This window comes from Triturus cristatus, chromosome 1_2, assembly GCF_964204655.1.
Source record: "Triturus cristatus chromosome 1_2, aTriCri1.1, whole genome shotgun sequence".
NCBI classification, from domain to species: domain Eukaryota; kingdom Metazoa; phylum Chordata; class Amphibia; order Caudata; family Salamandridae; genus Triturus; species Triturus cristatus.
This window is the reverse complement of record NC_140580.1, coordinates 364,570,241-364,587,314: the sequence shown is the minus strand read 5'-3', so window position 1 is coordinate 364,587,314 and position 17,074 is coordinate 364,570,241. Positions and strand designations below refer to the sequence as shown.

Sequence of the window (17,074 nt, the reverse complement as noted above, 5' to 3'; positions counted from 1 at the left end):
TTAAAATGTGCTACAAAATGCTACTTACAAACCTACAAGTGTAAAACTCCATCTCCACCTCTCTTATCTTTTCTATGGGTAGCTCCTCAGACATTTAAGTTGACTACTCAGTAAGTAATATGGGAGGGACCAGGGAGAGTGACCATAAAAAAAGGGTGTACTTACTTCTAAATGGGAGTGTTGAAGGAGCAGTAAGGAGGGCTTTTGGGACTGTCTGAAATGTGTTTAGGGAGAGACATAAACACACCTGCAAAAGAGTAGTACGACCTGGGCATTTAGGAACTCGCAGATTACGCTCAATTGTGAGTCGCAATTTGCGAGTCGCTAAATGCCATGTACAACAGTGTCAGAGACACTGTTTGCGATTCCCAATTGGGTTGCAAATTGCATGCCACGTCAATATTCATGAGGCACTCGCAATTTGTGACCCCATTAGGAATGACTGGCCCTCCCAGGTATGGTGACCTGCTAGGCTCAGCAGACCTCCATGTCTGGGACTGCTTTTGAATAAAGCATTTTTTAAAAAAAAATGCAGCCCGTTTTCCTTAAAGAAAACAGCATGCATTTACAAAAAAAAAAATGAAACATTTTCGTTTCAGTTTTTAAGGGCAGGTAGTGGTCCCTAAGACCACTGCCTACACCTAAAAAATATTCTCCCCTGCATTTGCAAAGGGGAAGTGGTCCCTTGGGGACCTCATTCCCATATGCGATTGCATTACCACCCTCTTGAAGAGGGCGGTAAACTGCAAGTGTTTTGCGACCGCAATTGCGGTTTCAAATCATTCTTACATAGGGTAGCGAGTTGCAATTAGGAAGAGAAGTCCTTGGAATGCCCCTTCCTAATTGTGAGTCGCAAATCCTATAAATTGCGACTCGCAAAATAGGGTTTGTGCATGGCCCTATTAGTTTTTGCATGTGCAAACGGGTCGCTAACGCGTTAGCACGTGCAAAAATGGGTCGTACATCTGGCCCTAAGCCCAGTGCAACTCACAACCTGCACTTCTAAAGTTACTCCAGCCAAAAGGAATCCAAATCAGTAGCAAATTACTCTAACTCAGAGCTGGAGTAAGTCCAGTACCACACACACATGGCCAACAACATGTACTGCAATATCCTCCCATAGAAAATAATGGTTGCAAGGAGTTCAAATAAAATGCAGTAGATAATAAAGTTACATTAAATTAATTTGTTTAAAAAAAGTCCAAACTCAATCTGGGGTTGCTTATGGTCCCTTTTGGAGGGTTTTTTTTCACCTGGCAGTTCCGAATGGACTGTTCTCATTAAGAGCAGGGCCATTGCTGATTTGAGTAAGGCTGGCCTCTGTCTAGAGTGTTACAGTAGGTGAAAAGCAATGGTTTGGAATACAACCCACAGTGATTGCCAGTGGTTTAGAGCCGCCTCTCCCATCACCTTTTGTATGTCTGATGTAATGCCCTCATTGCCAAGGGTATGATCCAAGATATACCTCACTGAAGAGGCCTGTCAAGACCGAGACTGGTCTGGGGATGCTTGTGGTCCCTTCTGGAGGAGGCATACCCTAGCAGTTTGGAATGGACTGTTCCCATTAGAAGAAGGGTCAGTGCTGATTTGCATAAGGTGGGTCTCTCTCTAGAGTGGTGCAGTGGGTGAAATAAATGGATTAGAATGCTACCCTGGGAGATTGCCAATGGTTTAGTCTGTTTGGAAGCATTCCTAAAGTTGCTTTTTGTCTATCAGAAATCTGTGGTTTACTAGCCTGGAGATGAAGAATGGCTTAGGTTCTTTCATTGAAGACTGTGCTTTTTGCCATGATGGTTGCCTTGGCATTATACATTGTGTGGTCATTTTCAATTGGAAGAGACAGCACTCATTGTCAGGGTAGATTGTGGCATGGTAGAATGCCAGTGATTTTCTCATAAATGGTTCTGAAGAAGGAGCAGCTATTCCTGGCCATTGTTGGCCTAGGTTCTCATTTACCTCAATCTGCAGAATGTTTTTCTTGAAGAATTTGGCGTTGACAGCCTGGACCTAGCCTTAATTCAATTGAAAAATTGTCTCCACTGAAGAAAACTTTGCGCCGGTAGGATGTATTCTTAAGGGAACAAGAACAAATAATGTTGGTGCCTTCAGGGGCAATGGTTGGGGGCAAGGTTCTGCACCCTCACTCTTCAATTTGTGAATAACCTCCTCTTAGCAAAGGCAGGGCCAGACTGGGGAACCAAAAGCAGTCCAGGCAAAAATACTCAAAGCATCCCCACTCCTTTCCTCTCCTCGCTCTATGTAATGTAATGTAAATGATTTTTTGTATAGCGCGGGTTGCACTCCACGGAGCATCTTTGCGCTTCTGAGTGTGAAAGAACCAGATAAAATTGATTCTTATGGTGTAATTGGGTTGGAATGTTATATCATATTCTTGCATTTTGTGTCGGATAAGGTATAAATCCATGTTTTAAGGGTCCTTCTGAAAGGGATTTCTGTGGGGATTTGTCGGAGTGGGGCGGCAGAGAATTCCATGCTTTGGACCCCAAAACTGCCAGGGCTTTACCTCCTTTGGTTTTGAGTCTAAACTTGGGGATGGTAAGAAGATTCTCACTTTGGGATCTTAAACATCGTGAGGGGACGTAGTGTTGGAACATGTTTTCAATGTATTTGGGTCCTGTTTTGTTGCCCTAAAGGTGATTAACAGGATTTTAAACAGCACCCTTTTATGTATTGGCAGCCAGTGCAAGGTGCTCATAGCTGTTGAAGTTGAGGTCCTTCTTTTCCATCCCAACACTAATCTGGCCGCTGCATGCTGTACCATTTGTAGTTTATGGCCTACCGTCCTATTAGTTCCTGCGTATATGCTATTGCAGTAATCGATGCGGGAGGTAATGAGGGCTACTGCCACCATCTTCCTCGCTGCAAATGGGATCAGATCGAAAAATTTCCTGAGTCCTTTTATTATGCCGAAGCAGGTCCCTGCCACGGCTGTTGCTTGTTGTTGGAAACTCAGAGAAGGGTCAAATTTTATCCCCAAATTTCGGACTGCATTAGCTGTATTAGGGGGGACGGTAGCGTCTTCTGGCCACCATAGAGTTGGGTTGAAAGAGTTGTTTTTTCCAAAGGGTATAATCTCAGTCTTCCCAGAGTTACATTTAAGATGATTCGTGCTCATCCAGTGGAAAGTGGCCTTAATGCAGTTTTTGAGTCTAACTTCTGCTTCGCTGGATTCATCCTCCATCACTAGGATGAGTTGTGTGTCATCCGCATATGAGATGGTAGCTATGCCGAAGGATGATATGAGGGTAATCAGGGGGGCCATGTATACATTAAAAAGCGTCGGACTCAGGCATGAGCCCTGCGGAACACCTGAGTTTAGTGGAATCTCTGCTGATCTAAAATGGCCCAAGGTGACCACTTGTCGTCTGTTTGTTAGGAAACTCTTTAGCCAGCTCAGTACCTTAGCAGTTATCCCTGCCGCGGCTAGTCGGTCTATCAAGATGGTGTGAGACACCGTGTCGAAAGCCGCGGACAGGTCTAAAAGTATGAGGACTGCTTTTTTGCCCTGGTCTAGTGCTGCTCTAAGTGTTTCCAAGGAAAAAATTAGAGCTGATTCCGTCGAATGCTTTGCGCTGAAACCAGCTTGGTTTGGGTGCCAAATATTATTTGCCTCTAAAAAAGTGGTGAGCTGTTTATTTACTTCCTTTTCTGTAAGTTTACAGAAAGTAGCTCTCCCTCTATCTCACTTTCCACTCATCCTCTCTCTCTCTCTTTCCTTCTCGCCTCTCTTTCTTCTCCCTTTTAGGTCTCGCCTGACCCAGCGCATGCGCTGGTCTGGCGAGACTTATTGAGAGGGCTCCAAAAAGTGCTACCAGGCCAGCCTAGAGCCACAGTGCGCGCACCCGCGCTTTACCGCGATTGCTTTCGGTTTCGCGGCTGCACGGCCGCTTTGATGTTTGATCGCGATCACTTTCACTTTCGCGGCCGCAGGGCCGCTTCGCATAGCCAATAGGTCTCGCTTTTGAGACCTTATAAGTATTTAGTTATGCAACTGTTGCATGGCTAAACACTTATAAGGTCCCAAAGGCGAGACCTATTGGCTATGCCAATGCTTGTTTCCTTTTGGTGCTGAAAGACTACACATACATTTTAGAATTATCTTCTCAGTCAGTTGCTACAACAGTCATCAGTGACATGAAAACAGCATGACCCAGATGTACCAAGATTTTCTGGTAGTAGATATGACTTACTACTGAATTTCTCAAACTCACCCTCCTACTCACTGAAAATGATCTGCAAATTGGGCCCACTGATTTAAAACCTAGTCCAACACATATCCCTTGATATGGAAAGTGTTAGGAGATTGCTGAATGATGTTAATGTTGGTTAAGTGTTTAGTAGCAGAAGAAGCAGTCTGCGATCATTGACTGTGAACCAGAAATTGCAATTCTCCATTGGGTAAAAAGATATAACTTCTCATACGATGCTATATCACCACTTATGTAGCTGAGTTATGTGATTTAAATGAAACATTAATGAACTGCAAATGTAGTTTATTTTCATGTTGCGGGGTGGGCATATTCTTCACTTTCAACCCTCCGTTCCATGATAGAGCCTGCTGCAGACAAGCAATATGAACTCTGGTCTGTGCTGAGGTAAGGTACCTTTCTTTTATTGCACATAACAGCAACACTTTCTGGGGAAGCATTGAAGCTCATGAGTCATTATCGCAACCAAATATATTTCTCCCCATGGTCTTCACTAACACATTTGTGGATCTTAGCTCATTCCAATTTTCCAAGCTTGAGATCATATTAATGAGCCTTGGCACATGATCAACAGTGGGATAAACAGATTGTACTCAGTACCAATGGTAGGTTAAACACGTTTTTATTTTGAGGGAGACATGGTTGATGTTTTGGATTCAATTTAGTCAAACTTCTTTCTAAGGATTGCACTCTGGACAAACAGCTATTTAATATAAACACTGCTTTTCTCCATATGCATATTACTGTGCCTTGTGGAACTTGATTACATAGCTTTATAAAATTGTGAAAGCTCAGGGCAGAGCCAGTAAACAGTTTCCTAAGATGATTATTTATGATTTTTCCCTCTCCAGGACTAAAGCCTGAGTAATGTTTCTTCTTCAACCTTTCAACTTACTAGTGCTGGGTCTTTCCTGGATGCTGGTGTCAAGCACAGATACCGCAACATGCGAGGAGATTACCAACACCTGTGCCGTCATTTCGTGTCCCACACCTGGTATCAACGGGCTTCCTGGACGCGATGGACGAGATGGCAAAGAAGGGCCTAGAGGAGAAAAGGGGGAGATAGGTACGGGGCGCTAAACTGTTTTGTGACCAATATTTCCTGTTCCTCGAATGCTATTAATTATGGCTGAAAGCTCAGTGTGGTGAGCAAAATAAGGTAAGTACCCCCTACTCCAAATCTGGGGGAATGACAATACTTGGTGGAACTCCGGAATGGGAAATACTAAATTCATACCAACTTCCATCCATCAATGACTACTTACCAACCACCTGCTTTCCATTTGACCAACCACTTGTTACTTCTTCTTTCTTCAGCTTTCTTCTTTAATTGCTTCTGCCAGCATTTATTCTATTTACTCTACCTCTGGTACCTTACCTTTCTCTCTTTTCCATCCATCTCATCTTTCCACATTCCATCCGAGCTCTAAGCTCAGAGTTCTAGTTAAACAGAAGTTAGTTTTGGTTGTCAGAGAATTTGAAATGAAGGATTTTTTTACTTCAAAATTTCCAAGATTTGGACGAATATTGTTTAAAAAAAAAATCCAACAAAACGAGAAAGGTTGTGCTGAAAATCTGGATATGTTGAAGCACTTCACATTTTACACCCACAAAGAAAGGTAGACTATGATTTTCTGTTGCATGTAGAGGTCTGGGGGAAAGTGAAAATGTGTAGAAAATGTGTACACTATGTAAACTGCCCACAAATCAGGTTTATCAAGGCTTAACAAACTATAAAGTACTGCCTTTCTGTTTTTTTTCTACAAATAAACTACTAGGCTTGCCTGGATCACGAGGCACACAGGGTCCTCCAGGGAAATTAGGCCCCATCGGCCCTAAGGGCGAAAGAGGCCCACCAGGAGAAAGAGGACTGGATGGCAGAAGTGGAATACAAGGTATGGCTTTTTTCATATACGGGGCCTTTCATAGTAGTGTGCAACATTTTTCACCCGATAGTGAGGGTGTCACATTTTGACCATTTCAACACAGCCATGCAATGCTGGAATTGCAAGAAAATTTGTTTTCTACAGGCATTATTTTCACTGGAAGAAAGTTATCAATTTTAGACTTCGTCTTTAACAAACATACTCAACAGTTTCATAACTGCTTTAAAAAAAGAGTTTGGTTGTTAAAACATGAGATAAGTTATTTAAAGGTTTTGAGTTAGTTAGCAGTACATACTAATAGGTATTAAGTTATACCAAACCGTTGTAGCTTTATAAAAAAGTTATATAAGATGAAATGTATATAAGATATCCTTATCTTTTAACAAACAAGATCAACTTTTCTAAAAACTCTATGAAATTTGTGTTTACCATTTAAGAAGCAGTCGAAACATTCTTGAAGCTGTTCTTATTTGTATTACTAGTAAAACAGTTTGCCATGTTTGATTCAAACCCAGCACCATGAAATCATGAGTAACTACAAAATGAGTAAAACTGGGGAAGTCAACAGCAGGACTCCAGGTCCCAGAAAGCACATGGCTGGACTGTCAGCAGCTGAGGGGGAGGAGCACTGTCACCTGGGCGCTACAAAGCGCCACGCTCTCTCTCGCAACAGGGGAAGTCAACAGCGGGACACCAGGTCCGAGAAAGCACACGCCTGGACTGTCAGCAGGTTAAGGGGGAGGAGCGCCCTCACCTGGGCGCTACAAAGCGCTGCGCTCTCTTCCGCAACGCAGGACACACATGCAGTGCATGTGGGCAAAGCCCGGGCCAAGGGTGGGCCCGTCCTAACCCGTCATTGCGCGGAAGAGGCCAGGCTGGGCCACCCCAGTGGTTCTGCCTCACCACGTGAAGACAACGTTGGAGTCCACCTGCACTTACCCCACCTCACTGGATCAAAGCTGCGCACACAGGTAACTGACTTTGAATATGAGGAAACGGAAACTTAACGCAGCTGAGGGGGGAATGACCGGCCCATTAGAAAAACTCTAAACATGTACTATGGGGGTTTTGAACAAAAAAATAAAAGACACTGAGGTCAAACTCGAGGCAACCGTTAAAGCTACTCTAAAAAAGTCCCCCACACTAGCAGAGTCACTTGAACCTATAGCCTTAACTACACTTGGATGTGAGCTACAAACAAAAAACATTACCCAACTTCTATCTCAAGGGAATGACCCACACACAGACACCTTAAAAGCCACATCTACAGAGAAAAGTACATCTCTCCCAAAGAAGAAATCAAAGCAGTAACTCATACAAGAGGGCCACTCCAAGCTATCTCCCCCACATATGGGTATTAAGGTAGATAAGAGAAAGGTTGGAGGCACAACGAGATAAAATGCACGCAGAAAAGATGTGCACGAGGGACAGGACCCTGCGATAATAACCCTTAAATATATCAAGTATATATTGGCAGTTATGGAACAGAAAATTACAGCCTTTTGATCCTATCCCTGACCAATCGCCTGGCTGCTGTTGAGACCCTAGTGCAATCTTATACCGGAGTACCAGACCAGCGCACGAAGAGCTCCGCCTGTAATAGGAGGATCCTGAACCAAATAGCACTAGAGATGTACAGAGGGGACAATCAAGAAAAGGTCCCAGAGAGTAATGGAGCTAGATCTATCATTGGCCATGAGAATCGTGAGAAGACCAGTAACATAAACAAATCAATTAATTTTGAACTAGCCCCAAACCAACATCAAGTCCACAGAACCAGCTCATCCTCCCTAAGAACCATAGACTTGCCACCTGATTGTGCACCATATATGGTAGTCCTTGTAGGCGTCCCGCTGATCCTGAAAGTTAATGAGGAAACCAGGGGGGCACTAACAAACAAATGTGCACCCTGGTTAGGGGGGAGGTTTGGATCGAAAGGGGTTAGTGAAATTTATAATGATTTAATAATGTTAAGGTGAATAAATTGGGTGGCCAGAGGGAAGAAAACCATTGCAGGTGTTTGTGTGATTCTGAACTTACGCTCTCCCGCAATAGCTAGGATAGTCCTTATATCAGGACCTATGGGGCCAAGCGCAAGGCAAAACCCGTTTTCCATGCAGAAGGACATAATTTGAGCCAATCACCCACCTTCTACTTAGGGATCCTTTTTCGCAGTAAGAACTCATGGTCCCCGATGGTAACCAGCAGATGTGTGCAAATGGAGAAATCCATCAATGGGGTGTCCACGTTTAAAAAGAAACTAGGTTTTAAAGCAATAAGGGAACTCCTTATCATATATGCAAGTAAAGCAGTGGCAGTAGTTTCATACGGTACAGGGGTGTCAGGAATGACCAATATACAAAGTATCCAAAGAGTTGAGGATTCATTTCTCAAATGCACCCTTTCCCTCCTCTCCAGCTCCTTGAACTACATAGTCCATGTTGAACTGGGAATCCCATACATCTTTGACAGATTGAAGATAGCCCCTATATTGCTTTGGCACTCAATTTGTTCACATGAAGAAGCTGGATTGAACAAACTAACACTTATGATTCAATTAACTCAGACCACATAATGGGAATCCCTTTGTTGAGATATGTCAAATCCATATGCAAGGTTTATGGAAACTTTTTACCAATCCTGAATCCAGTAAATCAATAGATAAAGAACATATAAAACAGTGTGCTCCGAACAATGGAATAGAAAGGGGAGGGATGGCTGAGGGAACAAAACCATCTGTAGACACCTATAAAAGAATGACCCTCCAGAAGGGTTTGAAGCCATATTTAACCTTATTACGTAATGACCAGCAAATGTTCATCCTAACCTGATTTAGGGTAAATATGTTACTGTTGATGGTAGGATTTCCAAATAACTGCCATTCCATGTCCAAGTTAGCAATGTACCTGTGTGACAGTGTGTCACCCATAACCAATTTACACATCATAATTTTTTTGTAAATTCTGTGAAATCCCAAGGAAGAGATATATTTTACCTTTATTTTTAAAGCACTTAATTTTAGACACTGTAGACCAGCATTCTTATTTTTACAACAATTACATACCCCACTCATATGCTGTGCAATGTCTTCTAACATATGGCAGGTATTGAAAGTAAGGAAAAGCATGCGGGGGGTTCCCCTGTAGTATAACTGTTGCTACCCTAAAGAGTCACCTGAGGAGATGAAATTGAGTCATCTTTTTATTCATTTATTTTTCTGAATGTTTTTAATTGCACAGTATATATGAAGAGTCATTTTAAATGTTAACCTTTTTAATCTATTTTGTAGTATACTTTTATATTACTGAAGAGCATTGAATAAAGTTGTAATTGAATTGAGTAAAACTAACTTCTACCCAGTTTAAAACATTTGGGTATGCCTTATTAAAATATATTAAGCTAATCATTGCTGTTACCCCTAACAATGGCAAAGATATAAAAAGTTGTGGTATGAATACTTGAATGACAGAGCTTCTTATTTGTCATAACTCTGAACAATGGCAAGGAGTGGGTGCTTGAAGTGTTTAAAAAAGCTGCTCCACACTTTTAAGAATTTTTGGGGGTAACATGTCACTGAGAGAGGATCTGGCCCATAAATATCTCATCATGTCCTAGAGGTAGTTTTATGGGTCAGTGTCAAAGAGATGGGAAAGACAGATTACTGATTAGTTTTAAAAATCTGTTTTAAGGTAGCTTTTGGAGAGTAATCTTCAATTTACTTGAATGATGTTACAAATCTTTCTGATTTTATCAGTGCAATGGTTGGATATGTTTAGCAGAATTGATAAGATTTATTTTGATATTGGATTTAGAGAAGTGGGGTTTATAGTCTTACAGGTGATTTGGAATTACTGTTGGAGGTAGTTTGCTTTACTAAGAGAATTAAAATCAAATGGTTGTTTTACAGAGAAAATGTTTGAAGCTAGCCTTATAATGTTTGGCGTTGAACATTGTGGGTGAACTTCTCCAGACTATTGTATACATTTTGAAATTCTGATGAAGGAACTGAGTTAGCTTTTGCACCAGCCATTATTTCTTATTGGTGTGGTGTTTGTTTTATAGAGAGGGGCGGTCCCTTAGTTTGAAGGGCAGAGGGAGTACATAATGTTTTGTCTGAAGGAATTGTGTGGCAGTGCTGAGATTTGTTGGTTCATTCACTTTTATGATGATGAGTGCAGTTAGTTTGTTGATCTGAATAAGTGTGTGATTGTTGCTTGTATTTGCTGTTGTCATTTGGGGCAGGAGAGATTAAAATTATGGGAATTACTTTGTTGTCTGTTAAAAGAGAATGATGTGAATTTATGAGTATTAATTATTGTGCTTCCTTAAAAGTTATACTTATCATTTTGAACATGGGTGTGAATGAGGTCTTGGCAGGTTTTCAATTCGTTAATAGAGGGCAAGTTGTGGGTCTTTAAACAAAGTTGAGCCAGTGGATTAAATCTCAGATTAAAATAGATTTTGGTTCTTTTCAATGTTATAGTTGATAATTAAATCAGTAAAGCGTGTAAGGAAGAAAATGTTAATTACTTGTAATCCTTGTTATTCATCATGTAAATTTTCTCAGAATTAAACAATAGTATACATGATTCAAAAACGAAAATAAATAATAGGAAAACCTTTTCTGTCCTTTTTTTATCACACACTCCACTAAATTGTTAGCAATGCACAAGCACTTTACTAAACTAGGCTTTGTATTCACCTACTTATAAATGCTAGAACATGGTTTTCTCATGCCATCGGCTGAACCCAAGGTGTTTTATAGTTAAGTGATTTTATTACAGATTTTATGGTAAACTTTATTGATGGGAATGGTGCATAAATTCTTGATACTTGTGGATTTGGGACTATATGCATACTTGATTGACATTTGCCATATATAAATTGTATGATTTTGCATCTTTTATGGTTCTTTTTTCAACTGAATAAAGATTATTACTTACTTACTTACTTACTTACTTGTTGACAATTTGACTTTCACAATTTGACTGATAACATTGCATGAGCAATGTGTACTGCGAAGGAAAATAAAGTAGTGATTGGTTGTCCTATAGCTAGACTAAAAAATTAATGAAAATTCACAGTAACTCTAAATGATGACTTATCTCATCATGCTGAAATTGAGGAGTGATCCAACTGAGCCCCGTTCAAAATTATGATAATTGTCTGCGAGGAGTCAGGTAGAACATTTTTGAATTCTGAGAACACTCTTAATGATGCATTTAAGACTCATTATTATCTTGGGGAAATATATTTTGCTTCTTTCTGGGTGGCACGCAATAATCCATTACATTTGAATATCTATAATGATGGTGCTCAAGAACCAAGCCTAGAGTGTAGAATACCCCCGGCATCCTGGAAAGGAGATGCGGTGCGGTCGCTCCGTAATCCAACCAAGTCTTCTGACCTTGGTTGGATTACTGCTGTTGGAGAAAGTACCCTAGAGAGATTCGAATCATTTTGCATTGGAGGTTGAAGATCACATTTAGTAGAAGTCAGATCGGAGAAGTATACAGAAATGTCCTAGATGAGACTTAAGAGAATTGTCATTGTGGCAAGGTTCTGTGTACAAGGAGACCAGTATGGACATTTTTAAATTCCGTCTGTGGCGGACAAGTACTTGTGTGGGTGTCCTAACTTGAGAAGACTTCAAGAGGAATTTGTCATTGAACTCCCCATCCTTACAGAGGCATATCATTCACAAGCTCCATATGAGGTGGTTAAAATGGGGCCCTTGAAACCTGCTCTTCTTATGCACCATCATGAAAAAGTATGTACACCTTTCATGTACATTATAATTCTGTAATCCAAATCAATTGTATTTTGACACCATTAACCTTTAGTCCTTTCTATTGGTCTCTCAGCTGGAATTTGACTCTGGCACTTGAAGATTCACAATGCCATTGAGCCCCGGAGTGGGGAAATAAGTCTGACTGTGGAAGGAGATGATGCCTGGATATGATGACACTCGTTTAGGAATTAATATATTCTGTCTACTGAAGGAAGCACTTTTGATGTGTTTGAGAGAGGCACTGATCCTATGTATTGAATTATTTGTGAGGAAGAAAGATATATTTTTTTGTGGGATTTAAAGACCTTCAACATAAACTAGGTCCATCACCACTCACAAATGGCAATGCAATTTGGCCAGTGAAGGCAAGGAAAATCTATTATTTTAAATGAAGATTCACGTTTGACCATGGTGATCCCTCCACTTTGAAAAAGCTCAAGGAGCTAACCTTAAACTAAAAGGAAGGACTGTATATTATTGTTTTCCCTCAGTTTGGAATCTTACATATTTTATATATATGTCTTTGGCAGATTGGAGTATGCCTCCTGTAAGTAGCACATCCAGCCAGTTCCTTGTCACTAGTCACAGGCTGAGGCAGGGATACATCCCTTAAGGAAGCAATCTGATTTGCTATCTCATCAGACTCAGCAAGCTTTGTTCCATGAAATAATGATCTTAACACTGCATTAAATACTCTGCAAGTGGAATTTCTATGGAGATTGCCAGTGTCAATCAGCCAGTCATTGGAACAGCTTAAGAAGGGTCAAAAAAGCAAATGAAAATATAATCCTACACTGCAGACTTGGATTCTTTTAATCACAATAAAAACTCTCTGATTACTCTTTTTTGCTTACCAGTATGGCCAAGATTGTGAGACGTTCCTTTATTCACTTGTGCCTTTTATCAATTCAGTACTGGAATTCTGCCACGGTTGGGCAAAGCAGAAATACTCTATAATTAGTTCCAGTTTTTATGCGTACAAACTTGAATCCTTAGCCCACATTACATGTTTATGTCTTCACTTATTAAGGGAAAGAATCAAATGGGTAAGAGAAGCCTTCTTGAATGTGAAAGAGGTTGCAAGATATGCCTCAAGTGGGAAAAATATGTAAATATCATTTTCCTTGGTTAGGTTTATGAATGTGGCTAAATTGTTGGCCGCTAAGGAAAAAGGAATTCTCGCTCACATGGCCACTTTACGGAGACCCGTTCCTCTACTTGTGGAACTGGTTTTCTTTCATATATTAGTTTAGATGCTTATTTAAAACAGGTATTAATTCATATGAGGAACATTAGCCTCCAGCGCAGGCAATTTAGAATAAACAGGCTTGATATATAAATGCACATTCAGGGACAAATGACTGAAATGTTCACAATATCTGATGATTTACTATTTGAAGTGTGAACCTCTGAAATATTTTTTGGTTCTAATTAGGCCTGGGTGGAAATATAATTCCATTGGTAAAGATGGCGGAATTCGGGAACCCCGAGCTATGCGTGTAATGCAAAGTACCCGCTAAATTTCGCCATCTGGAGCGTGGAGGAATCATATTTCTGCTGACTCGTGCGAGCGCACAAGAGATTTGCTTGCCGCTAACACTGCCTCAGATCACCATGGAGGCTTCAGGCACCATTTTCGTAACCCTGGAAAGCACAAGCGGCTGCTTCTCAAGCATATTCTCTACTCGAGAAGCAGCTAAATCTGCTTGAAAATAAGTTTTCAAGTTAATATTCTGCTCCAGTAGACCTTTCAGGTTGATTTTTAGTGCTCAAAGCTTTTTGTTAATTTACTTTTTTGTCAACAAGAAGGAGGTGTCCCAGAGGCTCCAACTTCCTCTTCCTGTCCAGCAGACTCCTCTCAGTGCTTTGTGCATTTCCTGGTCACTTTTCATCTAGAGTTTGAGGTGGAAGGATCACTCACTTTGTCTGCTGCATATACACCATTGGATTTAAGGACTTTGTTTTTGTGATATCCCAAGTAAGTTTAAAAACGTTTGTGTAAGGGTGTTGTTTATTTGATAGAGGGCATGCCCCAGCATTTATTTCTACTTTTAATACATTTTTAAATTAGATTGTGGTGGGTAGCCTGGAGCTTTATTAAGGGCCTCGTTATTTTTTTACTTTAAATGTTTTATGTTTTGTAAGGGGAAAAAGGTTGCACAGTTCAGCACATTTTCTCCATGTCTGTTAAATTGTGCACTATTAATTTACTTTACTATGTGGCATAGACTGCCCATGGGCAACAGAGCCAGTATTTCTCATGGATACATTAAACAAATGTTTATGTGGCATTTGTTGTTTTAAAACATCATTTAGGCCAGTGATGGCATTGGATCAAAATATACATGTTTTTTTTTTCTTCGCATTTCACGTATTTTTTCTGCAAAAAGTGCCTTTTGTTGGGATAATTTTTGATGCCTTGAGAGGATGTGTGTTGTTGTAAAAAAATGTATAGCTGACTTAATTTTCGTTTGTGGCTTTGCTGAATTAATTATAGTGTTTTCTTTAGTGTTGCCATGCCCCCGTTGTCTGGCCGGTGTGTGTGTGTGTCCATAGGCCACCATTTGTCTTTGTTCTCCATGCCATGTAGCTGGGTGCAATTTTGTGTAGTCATTGTCCATAGGCCGTCTGGTGTTCTTTGTTGTCCATGCCTCCTAGCTTGTTGCTGTTATTTGACCATGTGGCTGGTGGCCATTTTGTGTAGCCAGACAATGTTCTTTTGCCATAGGCCTGCATGTGTTCTTCTTTTGTAGCCATGACTCCTTGCTTGGTGTTGTTGTTTGAACATGCAGCTGGTGGGTATTTTGTGCAACCAGCCAGTGGGCTTTTGCAAAAGGACAGCATGTGTTCTTTGTTGTGGCCATGCCTCCTTGCTTGCTGTTGTTGTTTGACCATGTGGTCAGTGGCGATTTAGTGCAGCCAGTCAGTGTGCTTTTGCCATAGGCCTGCAAATGTTCTTTGTTGTGGGAATGCATCCTTGCTTGTTTTTGTTTCACTATGTGGCCGGTGGCCATTTTGTGTAGCCAGCCAGTGTGCTTTTGCCTAATACCTGCATGTGTTCTTTGCTGTGGCTATGCCTCCTTGCTTGCTGTTGTTGTTTGACCAGCTCAAGGGATTTTTCAAGGAGAAGAGGTTGTTTACCAAAGGGACTGCTAACGAAGCAGAGGTCCAAACAGCTATGAGAGCATGCACAGAGGCCCTCCAGACCCACACAGAAATGTTTAGGAAGGATCAGAATTGGAGAAAGAATTGGAGCAGAACCTGCCTGAGGGTCTTGGCATGCGGCTGCTGAGGAGGGGGGAAACATCCTTCCAGGATTGGCAATCCACCCATGTGCAGGGAGCAGTGTGTCATCCAGGAAACTGTCCCCAGAGGAGCTGGAAGACATGAGGAAAGAGAGAAAGCTTAAACTGCAAAAAAGGAGAAGGAGCAAGCTCTAGAATAAAAGAGGGTGGCCATGGAGGAGAGGAGAATGGCACATGAGCTAAGCTTTAGAGAGATGTACATTAGAACCATGCAAGTTGATTCCGGCAGTAACCGTGGCAGCGTACCTTTACTCAGTGTCCATTAGAGAAGGGAAGGTTTGCATTCCAAATGATTTGGTACCTAGTTTTGTTGTGGGGGATTACACTGACAAATGGTTCTCCACCTATGAAGTAGCGCTAAAGATTCACAAGGTTCTTGTGGAGTCCTGGGGGTGTAGTTTATAGAGATACATGCTGGCAGTAGAGGTAAGGGATTAGACCCAGTACAACTCCATGAAGGACAGTTTAGTCAGTAAATTTGGGTTGACAGCTGAGAGGTATAGACAGACAATCATGGGCAGTCACAAAATCTCTTCACAGACTTGGGTGGACATCCTTGACTATTCCAGAAAGGCACTGAAGGACTGGGAGAGGGGCATCAAGGTTGGTGATTATTCTGGGCTGTACAACTTGATTTAGAAGGAATACATTCTTTATATTTGTTATCCAGAGGTGCACCGACATCTGGTTGATAGCATGTTGACTGACCCCAGGAAGCTTGCTGAAGAGGTGGACATCTGTGTCAGCACCAGTGTGTCCAAGAAGGCATCTGGGGGACTCCCAAAAGGGTTGTCAGGATTCTCACCAGAAGAAGGAGGGAGGTATAGGAAGGAGTTATCTCAAGGCCCCTAAATTGGATGTATGACGTTACAACGCACACTTTTACAACGCATGCACTTACAACGCATTTTTTACAACGCAAAATCCATTACAACGCACTACACTTACAACGCATGACACTACAACGCATTTTTAAAAACTACCTTTACAACGCATACCATTACAACGCATACTATTAAATTGCATTTAAGGTAAGTATTAGATAGTATATGGGTAAAAATTACTTTTCTAACTCCAGGGGGTGCAACAGTAGGGTAAGTGTTGGATAGTATAGGGGTAAAAATTGCTATTCTAACTCCAGGGGGTGCAACAGTAGGGTAAGTGTTGGATAGTATAGGGGTAAAAATTGCTATTCTAACTCCAGGGGGTGCAACAGTAGGGTAAGTGTTGGATAGTATAGGGGTAAAAATTGCTATTCTAACTCCAGGGGGTGCAACAGTAGGGTAAGTGTTGGATATTATAGGGGTAAAAATTACTATTCTAACTCCAGGGGGTGCAACAGTAGGGTAAGTGTTGGATAGTATAGGGGTAAACATTACTATTCTAACTCCAGGGGGTGCAACAGTAGGGTAAGTGTTGGATAGTATAGGGGTAAAAATTACTATTCTAACTCCAGGGGGTGCAACAGTAGGGTAAGTGTTGGATAGTATAGGGGTAAAAATTACTATTCTAACTCCAGGGGGTGCAACAGTAGGGTAAGTGTTGGATAGTATAGGGGTAAAAATTACTATTCTAACTCCAGGGGGTGCAACAGTAGGGTAAGTGTTGGATAGTATAGTGGTAAAAATTACTATTCTAACTCCAGGGGGTGCAACAGTAGGGTAAGTGTTGGATAGTGTAGTGTAATATTATGCGTTGTAATGGTAGGCATTGTAATGGAATGCGTTGTAAAGGTAGTTTTTAAAAATGCGTTGTAGTGTCATGCGTTGTAAGTGTAGTGCGTTGTAATGGATTTTGCGTTGTAAAAAATGCATTGTAAGTGTAGTGCGTTGTAAAAGTTGCGTTGTAAAGGTTGTTCCCCCC

At 41.2% G+C, this 17,074-nt stretch overlaps 1 protein-coding gene across 2 annotated transcripts in view; it reads left to right on the top strand.

Moving 5' to 3' along the window:
- The window catches only part of LOC146867371 (mannose-binding protein-like), a 42,565-nt gene that overhangs the window by 1,254 nt on the left and 24,237 nt on the right, over positions 1-17,074 (top strand). The window contains exons 2-3 of one of the 2 annotated variants that reach the window (XM_085604711.1): positions 5,128-5,295; positions 6,008-6,124. In XM_085604711.1, the coding sequence (XP_085460837.1) occupies positions 5,145-5,295; positions 6,008-6,124 (268 nt within the window). In that variant the 5' untranslated portion in view covers positions 5,128-5,144. Of the gene's footprint in view, positions 1-5,080; positions 5,296-6,007; positions 6,125-17,074 lie in introns of both variants that reach the window. The other variant, XM_085604705.1, reaches the window with a different exon arrangement.